Genomic DNA, 10,608 nt, shown 5'->3' with positions numbered 1-10,608 from the left:
TGGCATCAACACAATTCACAGGTGGGATATAAATAGCTTTTAATCATGAGCACAAACATGACACAAGTACAAATGGCAGCACGAGCGTGAAAAACACTGAGTCAGGCTTTGATTCCTTTGGCTTCATTTCCAGTTTCTTCATTCCACCGTAAACGCTTGATGAGTGGAGTCAAGTGGCTCTGTCCCTTTTTACAAGTCTTGGCAACGTGTCACCTCAGGGTCGAGGAGGAGAACCTTGCTGCTTCAGCTCTGGCAACAGCGGCTGGAGTCCACACATCTCTTTTCCATCAGAGACCTGCAACAGAAGAATGATCGTGTTTAGAAGTCTACATAATCACCTGCTCGCCGCACATACGTGCTCCTCTTCAGTTGCTCAAAGTGAGCCGACAGTTCGTGCTGTAAGTCACCGCTTCAAGACTTCCTCAGCAAACCTCGATCTCTCTGCACTGGGCAATGGGCCACGAGGGCGATTAAAAAATATGTATTTTTTTCCATATTGTTTGATCTCATTGATCCTGCTTTACCAAAAGGCCTGTTTTTGAAGTACCGGTAAAAAATTTGGAAAAGTTTAGTAACAACACACATAACAAGGAAGATAACAAAACAAACAGATAATAAAACAATCTCCACTCCACAAATGTAGAAAATGTAAAACATGCATCCTCCAAAAACAAAGCAAATAGATACATTGTTAATAATAATACTCGTCGCAGGAACTGGTCATGGAATCAGTTAGCTTGGTGACTAATGCTATTGGGAACTCCATGATCCTCAGCCAAATTTACCAAAGAAACCCCAACAAACAAACAGTATAATATACATAAGTTGATTAAATGTACTCATCTTTAGTGTCAGACATTCTATCGACAACAGAATGCAAATGCAAAGTTGAGATTCAGAGCACATGCAAAGTTGAGATTCAGAGCACAGTGACCTCAGGTGGTCAGGGGGGAGATGGGAATCCAAGTACCCTGTGAGTTGGTGTTGGACCGAGAAACAGGCCAATGACAGAGATGGACCGGACATTTTCGCCCAGTACTACTCTGTACTACACTACTCTCATGACTGTAGTCCAGTAAAACACATGTGAAATGTGCATATGACACCACTAAGAGTTGTGGAATGAAAGCACTTCATTGTGGAGAGCGTAACCATGACAACTTGATGCTGAATTTGCACCACTCATTCCATAGGAACTTACAGCATCACAGTGTGGAACCACAGCCAGACAGAGGACAATTAAAGTCGCACAATATATTACACGAGTGGGCAATACTCCAAATGTATACAAGGTCAGTACGGGCAATACCAGTGCTTTTTAAATGTTATGGTCGATGACCAAGATACTGAAGCCTAAAACTTGTTGGGATGAAGGCCAACATGTCAGCAGCAGGCGCCACAGGTGCGTGTGTGCTGACGCAGGCAGAGCAGAACACAGGTCACGCGTGAGCCGCTTGGCCTTGAGTGTGCACGTGCAGGAGACCGTGAGCAAGCGCCCACAGCCGACACTGGAGAGGAAGTGATCACGACTCAGGAGACGTTGAATTTCAATAATGTTGGTGAGAGTCAGGCAGCAGCATGTGATGCCAGGACTTTTGGATTCCACCAGTCATGAAGAAACAAACCTGCAGTCTCAGTCCAGGTGGAGCTGCTCTCTCATTCTGCAGGCGATCTGCTCTCTCTTCCCACAGTGTTTGCTCAGGTCCTTGACCTCCATTGGCAGCAAGCTGTTCCACACCATCAGCACTGACTCCTCGTCTGAGAACACACACACACACACACACACACACACACACACACACACACACACACACACACACACACACACACACACACACACACACACACACACACACACACACACACACAGACACACACACAGACACACACACACACACACACACACACACACACACACACACACACACACACACACACCCAAACACAGGTGAAACACAGCGGTCACAAAGTGTGGGACACACAATGGGACTGGGTTCTCACCAGACTGACTCTTCTCTTGTGGGAGTCGTCTGCCGAGCACAAGAACCACGTTCTTCCAGTTCAGTGATTCTGTTGGACAAATACAAGTTAAGAAATGATGTTATTTCTATTCTTTCATTGAATTCAGGCTTTATCTGTGATCAGCACCTCTAAGTTTCAGACTACAAAGAGTTATGATGGTTGGGTTTAAGTGGTCAGAAACCTCAAAAACTTCCCACTAAGTCGTGGGCGCACACACAATTCTATCCTTGTGAGGGCCTGTCATTGCCATAATGCTTTCCCCAGCCTCTTACCCTAAACCTAACCATCCAAAACACATGGCTCACTTTAAAGGGGATCTAGACCCAACTTAAACTTGAACATGATGACCAAGTTATTTTGAAGTTTTAAATGGAGATCTGTGGGGACTAGCAGAAATGTCCCCACAAAGCAAAAATGTCTTCACAAGTACATGTGTTTTCAAGAATTAGTAGTAAGAATAAGCGCACACACACACCTGCAAGCCCACACGAGCGCGCGCACACACACACACGCACACACACACACTAACCGATCAGAGCAGAGGCGATGCAGCGGACAGAGCTACACCGAGGATTGATGACCTGCACAGGCTGGTGCTTGGAGAGCTCCAGCAAGAGCAGGTAGCCCCCTCTAGTGCCAATCCAAAGAGTTGCAGCCCCCTGCACCAGCAGGGCCTTGACCCGCGCCCAGGGCGGAGACGCTTCGGCTCGAACGTCCAATCTGCTGCCCTGAGAGTCACGCCTGGAGGAGAAGGACTTTTGTTTTCATTTGAAATTTTCTCATGTGCAGCCAAACCCAGCAGCCACACATTAAAATGGTCACTGACAGCACTACATTCCCATCCACAAGATCTACCAATGAATATTAGAGTTCCAATGTATTCAAACAATATTGCTTTATCTTTGAATGTTTTTCCTGTTTACTTACCTGTTTGAAGTGATTCATCATGGACATGAAATGTTGCCATCATTATGTTCGTGTGACTTTGGAAAAGCTTATGAAAGGAGTGTTTGAAGTGTGGGACAGTGAGCCTCTCCTAATGCAGCCCCTCCTCTTCCCTTATTATTATTATTACTACTGTTGTTCCTCCGTACGGTCCACGCAGACATAAAAAAAGGTTTCAGCAATACATGCTAGAAACATCTGTATTTTCTTTAACACTTTTACATGTTCTAAAATGACTAACATCCGTCCCTTCTGCCCAGGCATTTTTATGTTCTTACACATCTTTGAATACGAGTAGCTACTGCAGCAAACCAGATGTTTACAGTTGCATTAGGGTCCACCGGCGCCCCCTGGAGGAGGCTCGCCTCACAATAAAGATTAGATTAGATGACATACTGTAACAGCACACAATCGAATCACTAAAATAAATAAATGTTCAGGTGACTGCGATGACCACATGCGCTTATTCAACAACATGATTTAGAGCTGACATGTAGTGTTCATGTCTATGTGGATCACCATCATGTCGAACAGTAAGCGGGTGCATGTTGAATGAATGACTTCTCACGTGGACGTGTTGGACGTGACAGTGACACGGACACAGAAGAATCAGTCCAGCTCCACACACGTGTGCTCACCTGATGATTTGTGCACAGTTGATGGAGTCCACCATCCTCTCACTCTTCTTGTCCCAGACTTCCACAGTCGCAGTTCCAGTTTTACTCAAGTACACATGTTTATCCACCACCATTCTGTAGACACTGGCCTCTCCTGCCAGCGAGTGCTGCTGCCTGCAGTACACACCAAGACAGATCATTAGAACTGCCTCAAAACTGCCTCTCAAGCATCATCAATTCAGACTCCAAAGTGCACATCATCTTTTCTCTACTGGCTCCTGAACTCACTGGAAGATAAGGTTGGGTCTCGTGTCGATGGTTTTGCAAACATCGTAGTCGGCTGCAAAGCTCAGGATCTTGGTTCCGCAGCCGGCCCAAACAGATCGACTGTCCAGTGCGTACAGGGACTGTCCAAGACACATGACTGGAGTGTTGACGGTTCCAACAGAGACAGTTTTGACCGGCTGGCCATCCTCCTGCTGAGAGTGGGGAAGGAATTGAACTAAGAAGCAGGCACGTTTTCAACAATGCATCTGGCGCTGAACTCATTTTCACACAGACCTCTCAAACAAGTCTAAAGTCTGATAGAGACCCAAATAAAAACTCACCTTGAGAACGGAGTCCTCATAGACCGTCAGAATTCCGTTTGCAGTCCCGACTAGCAAATAATTTTTTCTCTGGCTGAAAAGAGACAAACATTTGAAAATGCTTCACACACGCGTCCTTAAAATCTGAGATGACCATCTGTGACAGATGGACGGGCAGCGAGTGCTTTGTATCGGGTGCAAATGTGAACAAGGAGATTTAACATTCTTACGTGCGGCGAGGTTGTACATGGAAGAAAAGCGAAGTGACGGCGTCCGAAACACTCTGAAGGTGGTGCCATGTAGACATGTCCTGTGTGCTGACCACCACCAGTGACCCAGACTGGGTTCCCGCAACCAGCCAATCACATGCCTCACCTGGGATTTGGACAGCTACAAGACACAGGACTGGACTGAGGTCAACTTCCTGTAGCGGAGAAACAGAGGGACAGTTACAAAGTTCGGGCAATGAATGTTTCTTACAGCACGACATTGTGGGGGAAATAAAACCTGTTTGAACTCTTATTTTGTGGACCAGGGTTCCATGACTAACCTGCGAGGTGGTGCAGCTCGTGTTCAGGTCCACTGCGGTGATGCTGCCTTTCCTCTGGGTGCTGCTGCCGCCTCCCAGCCAGGCTTTGTGGCCCGACCCAGCCACAGCGTCGCTGTTCCCAGTACCTACCGTGAAGCACTCGGCACTGAACAACCTGGGAACCACCAGCTCCCTCATCAAGCACAGCATCTCCCCTGAATTCAGCCGATCAAACACCTGCAGCCACAGTCAGATCCTTCAGTGAGTGACTGAGATATTGACCTTTTTATTCCAGTGATGATATAGAGTGTACAAACCGCATAACTGTCTCACCTGAGCAGATGTGGGTCGATCCTGAGGACACTCCCTCAGACAGTCCTTCATCAGAGTCTGGAAACCCGGCCAGGGAGAGCAACCGTAGTGTTGGACTGGATCTGTGAGGAGCGGAACACTTGCTCAGGAAAGTTGAATGGAGTGCCACTAGGAGGCCAATGAAGGTTTTGACTGATCACCTGGAAGTTTGCCTTGCACAGCCACCTCATCAAACTCACTGGGGAACTTCATGCCGTCAAAGATGCGCTCGCCACAAGTCAGCAGGTCGTAGAGAAGGAGGCCGAAAGAAAACACATCAGCCTGTTGGTTGTAGATGATGTTTCCTCTGGCGACCTCTGGTGCACGAAAGCCTACGTTTGAGAGTTGACAAGAAAGTCATCATTTTCAATAGCAAAAGCTTCTTATTAAACAGACAACAGCAGTGAACTGTTAACATTTACATCCATCCCGCAGTCAAGACACCAGCAAACATCTGAGATTCACCAGTTTGTTCTGCTCAATACTGAGGGCTGCAGTGTGTGTAACTGAAATTACACAACACTCCATATAACTGGTGCTTCATGTTCCTGTTTCATCGGTTCTCATAAATAACTACTCATGATCAGGACTGTTGTGTTTAAATGCATGTTTTCATGACACTGCAGACCTTCTCCTTTTTGCCATTTGCACCAAGAACAAGGTCTATTCAAGTTCCATGAAGGATGTGCACCAAACACATGAAGTCAAATTTCTCTTTTTTTTTCAAAATACATTTTAATTAAACTCATTTTAAAATGATGTCCTTGAAGTTTTATGTTTTGTTTTGCTTGTTAGTTTTGAAAATTGGTATAAAGACACTGTCTCAAGTTCCCACACAGTTTGACTTACTTGCTCTTTTTGGGAGTTGAATGGACTCTGTTCAGCTTCACCTTACCACGAGTGATGACCCATAGATGCAGATGTGCCAAGACACATTGTGCAATACATCTAGTCAATATATGTTGACGTGCTTTAAGGCAAGGCTACAGGCCAATTTAACTGCGGCGTCAGCTGCATAGGGAGAGCAACAGCTCATGCTCAAAGTAATCGGCGGAAAATTGGCATAAACAGTAGTTGACAGCTTTTTTTTATTGTCATGCCACAGAGAAAAAGGAGACGTGTGATCTTTGATCTTTGTGAACCAAATAATGTACACAATTCTGTTATACTTATGGTTGAGATTTGGACTCTACCAGCACATCGCAACAATGTGTGAAAGGTGACAGCAAAACAAAGCAGTGACGGATGAATCAGAAGACCTTTGGTTCATAATAGAGGAAACTCCCAGCGCTGACACAGATCTGACACTCTGATTCAGAGTTGGTTAAATGGGACTGACACTTGAGTCTATCCTCTGACAGACATTTTAACCAATGTTTCCCATCGTAATTCATTTCATGCATTGCATTTGTTTGTGATGGGCTGATGAGGCTTCATGAAACAGTGTCCTCATTTGCAGAGGCCACAAGATGGCGCTCTCTGCAGTGAAAGCTTTCGCATTGAACCGCTGAATTAATGAAATCTAGTATGGTTTATAAACCAAGTGCTACTTTCTGTGGCAGACGAATTCCTGTGGCCTCATCAAACCATCACTCAGGCACATTATCGGCCGCCCTGAATGCACTTGACATGCCGCGCAACATTCGGACCACAAGCCACACACACACACATATATGCACAGAGCTCAGTTTGCTGACATGACAGGTATCTGTTGTATCTGGAGTTCAAATATAAGATCTGTTGCATTTTCACCATTACTTACCACCACCGAGACAATATTTAATAGGAAAACTGTAGCAACTCAGAATGTCTATCTTGTTTACATTTTTTATGTTGCTAAAATGGAAGATATACTTGGAAGTCAGACGCAGCGATATCTGCACGTTTTTTTTCTAATACAAGTTACATAGAATAAGCTATGGTCGATCAACATATTCTGGAGCAGGATCTATGTTTCAGGGTGTCAAATCTAAATGATTAGACGAAGAATGGATCCCAGCAGAACTTGCACAGATTCCACCGTCTGTTTCGACTAACATTTACACATCCTTCATGCTAGTATATTTGACGTGAAATAAGGAGCATGGTTCCAGACCTGGTGTTCCTTCTGCACTCCTGACTCCCATGCTGCAGCAGTACTGAGCAATACCGTAGTCCGTGATCTTGGCGATGATTTCCGAACTGGTCTTCAGGTTGAACAGAAGCACGTTGTGGGGTTTGAGGTCCCGGTAGATGATCATGCAGGAGTGCAGGTACCTGAGGAGGGGTAAAGCTTGCAGTTCCAAGAAATGTTACTGACGCGGTGGAGAGTTCTTTCTCACCTGAGTCCATCAGCTACATGCAGGGCAATCCGGTGCTGCAGCTTCCTGTTCAGGCTGCCATTCTCATGTTCAAACAGGGAGTCCAGAGAACCACGGAGAGCCAGCTCCATGACCAGGACGTGAGGAGCTGGACCGGTCGCCAGCAGGCCAACCAGGCTTGGGTGTCGGAGGCGACCCAACACCGCTAACTCCTGAGGGAAGGTTGTCAGAGTAACAAAAAATAAAAATGATAAACTAAATAAAGTCAACAAGGCGTTTATGAAAAGCAACACATCTTGAAACATAGACATTCAGATAGACACATTTACCTGTCTCAAGAGTCTGTGGGTGTAAAGTTCGGACGCGTGCTTGTTGAATACCTTTACGGCAACTTCCTCGTCTTTGTAGATCCCTCGGTAGACGGTCCCAAAGCCGCCACCCCCTTTAAGGAATGCAGAGATGAATAAGTTTATAGTTGTTGTCCAATTAATTGTTCTAGTTTAGTTTGTCTCAATTCATTTTGCACATTTCTATCTAGAACTGAAAACTTGTTTAGAAGTGATCCTCATGCAGTTTTAAGCCTGGTGCACTACTGACCTTTTTACGAATGGACAGCACCACCGCACTGACGTCTTATAGACCAGTGCAGCTTATCTATGAACAAGATGTGTTTTGCTTCTTTCCTAACTGTCCTTTAGTGTAGTCGGTGCCCTCTGTGATCCGGAACTTACGGTAATTATTCAAATGTAATAAATTACACAAAATGAACAAACAGCAAAACAAAGAAGTTGCTGGTGGAGTTCTACACGGCCATCATCGAGTCAATTATCACCTTACAGCACCTCCAGGGACAAGTGCAGACTACAGCGCATTGTGCATTCTGCTGAGGTGATGAGTTGCAGACTGCCACCTCTTCAGAGCCGACCCTTCTCACCCTGGTCATGAACTGTTTGTCCCTCTTCCCTCTTGCAGGGGAAGCTGCGGTCAATCCAGACCAGAACCTCCGGTTACAGGAACAGCTTCTTCTCCTCGGCCGTCAGACTGTTGAATTTGTGATCAGCCTTTGTTGTTTATTTTATTTTATTTATTATTATTTATCTATCTCAAAGCACATTCCTAGCCACTGACCATGGCAATGAAGCTGATTCTGATTTTGAAAAATACAGCATCTTAATGTAATTTATATGTCATTTAGGTGGATAAGAAATGTAAATATATCTACTAAAATATGTGTCATTAAACTCACATTTTTTCACCAGAGAAAAATGCTTGCATTTCATAAACTGGGACCTCATTAACCTAGCCTTGCATGGGCACCAGCTTTTATGTGAGGCTCACCAAGACGGTTCTCTTTCGACAGGTCCACATGTAGCTCTTCATTGTCCAGTATCGTGGCTGCCGGTTGGTCACTTAAAACCAGGTCAGGAGCAATCTGAGAGATGGGGAGTTTGTTCCTCGGGTCCTCTTTGTCCTCCAGCAAGAAATCTGGAGGTTTTCATTTCATTCAATGAAACATCGCACCCAGAAAACAAACAGATGTTTGAGCTTAAATCAGATACCTTTGTCGAAATAGTTGAAGAGTTCCTCCAGCGAGATCTTGCTGCACTCCTGTCCATCCTGGTAGCTGTAAAGAGCCCACTTCTTCAGCAGAGACTCTCCACTGCCATGCATGTCTGTGTTCAGGAGGCCCGGGAACCATTCCTCCAGTAGTGAGTCGATGTGATCCAACACCTGACCCAACAGTACCCGCCCTGCACCGAGAGCAGCCAGTATCCAGCTCATCTTTATATAGAGCTTCGATGCACAACTTCTTAGAAAAGCACTTTTAATGATCTCACACAGAAGGACAAATGGATTTAACAGGTTTACGAGAGAAACCTGCAGAGCCTCCACACAAAAGTCAGTCAACCAATGGCTAAATCATTCCAATTTAAAGTTGCCAAGTGAATTTCTATGGAAAAATTCAGTTTGTTTTTGTTTTTTATTGGGATGCACCGCACAATCATTGGCCGAATATATTCTGCAGAATAGTGATATATACCAAATTCATTCAAATATTCGGCTTTGGTGGCGAATCGTCACGGTGCATCCCCAGTTTTTTTAGCACCCAGAAACGCAACTTACGATGAAAAAGTTTCCTCACCCTTTCGTGAAGAAGGCACTGTGATCCTGACAAAGCTGGAGGGCTGCTCCTCCAGAGAGGCTGCCTCCACCAGAGTGTACGCCTCAGTCGACCAGCTGAGGTAGACACCGCGTCTCCAATAGATCCGGTTAGGTCTTGTTGCTTTCTCTGCATAAAAAATGAATTTGTGAAGAGCAATGCAGTTCATGAATGCAGTGGAAAACATTTAGGAGGATAAATATGCAGTCCGGACCCAAACACTTTATTGTCTTTATTATTTCACATACAGAATTAACTTAACGTCATTAACTTAGTGTTCTGCTTCAATTACAGTTAGTAGTGGATGTTGCTAGTTATTTTGTAACAATTACAGAGTAAAAACTTCATAATATTATTTGTTGAGCAGTTAAATGGCCACTGTACCTCTTCCATAAAGCAAATATGAGGAGACCTCCAGCAGGCGCCCTATCTGCCTGGACCAGTAGTCCATAGGGAAGTACGGCATCTCATAGAGACGTACGATGAGCTCAGAGTTCTCACAGTGAGGCAGCTCGATCGCTGGTCGCTGATCAGATAAACTGGTGGGAAATGGAAACAGAAACACCAGCTGTTACTGTAAGTTTTGTAAAACAACTGATGTGAGCATTTTGCCATTTACCTGCTGGGCACAAGCAGCTGGTCTTCACCAGAAGGCAGAGCGATCTGGAACTTCTCCAGGAGTTTGAAGAACTGCATCATGTGGCTTTTAGGGAAACATCTGGACTCAAACAAGAACTTTTCCACTGCAGAGCGCTGAACAACTCCACTAGGATGCTCCCGAAGACCAGAGCTCTTAAAAGTAAGTTTCTGCTCAAAAAGAAAATGCAAAAATGATCGGTGATTTACATTTAATCTGAGTAATTCATGTAAAATCACTGTGTAACGTTCCTGAGCAGGTGCTTACCTGCGTGATAACATTACAGAGCCACTGTGGATCGATGAAGTAAAGATCCTGTAGCTGCAGTGCTGGATCATCAAAATGAAGCAAAATTCCTGCAGGGACAAAGAGAGATATCCCTCAAAAAAGTTTTAGTATGTGACCCAAAGCAAATGAGTACAGGCACACTCAAGGTTTGTTATAATCCAATTTTGCAAC

The 10,608-nt window shown here is 44.9% G+C and overlaps 1 protein-coding gene across 3 annotated transcripts in view; it reads right to left on the bottom strand.

Moving 5' to 3' along the window:
* Nucleotides 1-27: 27 nt before the first annotated feature.
* lrrk2 (leucine-rich repeat kinase 2) overlaps nucleotides 28-10,608 on the bottom strand; it is a 34,873-nt gene continuing 24,292 nt past the window's right edge. For all 3 annotated transcript variants that reach the window (XM_053884638.1, XM_053884639.1, XM_053884641.1), the window contains 20 exons: nucleotides 10,417-10,505; nucleotides 10,132-10,319; nucleotides 9,897-10,051; nucleotides 9,495-9,641; nucleotides 8,911-9,102; nucleotides 8,690-8,836; nucleotides 7,681-7,793; nucleotides 7,373-7,563; nucleotides 7,147-7,307; nucleotides 5,213-5,383; nucleotides 5,034-5,134; nucleotides 4,722-4,937; nucleotides 4,402-4,595; nucleotides 4,193-4,265; nucleotides 3,873-4,063; nucleotides 3,606-3,758; nucleotides 2,552-2,763; nucleotides 2,002-2,070; nucleotides 1,626-1,758; nucleotides 28-295 (listed from right to left, as the gene is read on the bottom strand). In XM_053884638.1, coding sequence (XP_053740613.1) covers nucleotides 1,634-1,758; nucleotides 2,002-2,070; nucleotides 2,552-2,763; nucleotides 3,606-3,758; nucleotides 3,873-4,063; nucleotides 4,193-4,265; nucleotides 4,402-4,595; nucleotides 4,722-4,937; nucleotides 5,034-5,134; nucleotides 5,213-5,383; nucleotides 7,147-7,307; nucleotides 7,373-7,563; nucleotides 7,681-7,793; nucleotides 8,690-8,836; nucleotides 8,911-9,102; nucleotides 9,495-9,641; nucleotides 9,897-10,051; nucleotides 10,132-10,319; nucleotides 10,417-10,505 — 2,888 coding nt within the window. In that variant the 3' untranslated portion in view covers nucleotides 28-295; nucleotides 1,626-1,633. The remainder of the gene's footprint in view (nucleotides 296-1,625; nucleotides 1,759-2,001; nucleotides 2,071-2,551; nucleotides 2,764-3,605; nucleotides 3,759-3,872; nucleotides 4,064-4,192; nucleotides 4,266-4,401; nucleotides 4,596-4,721; nucleotides 4,938-5,033; nucleotides 5,135-5,212; nucleotides 5,384-7,146; nucleotides 7,308-7,372; nucleotides 7,564-7,680; nucleotides 7,794-8,689; nucleotides 8,837-8,910; nucleotides 9,103-9,494; nucleotides 9,642-9,896; nucleotides 10,052-10,131; nucleotides 10,320-10,416; nucleotides 10,506-10,608) is intronic.

This window comes from Synchiropus splendidus, chromosome 14 (assembly GCF_027744825.2).
Source record: "Synchiropus splendidus isolate RoL2022-P1 chromosome 14, RoL_Sspl_1.0, whole genome shotgun sequence".
In the NCBI taxonomy this organism is placed as follows: domain Eukaryota; kingdom Metazoa; phylum Chordata; class Actinopteri; order Syngnathiformes; family Callionymidae; genus Synchiropus; species Synchiropus splendidus.
This window is presented reverse-complemented; position numbering and strand designations above follow the sequence as displayed.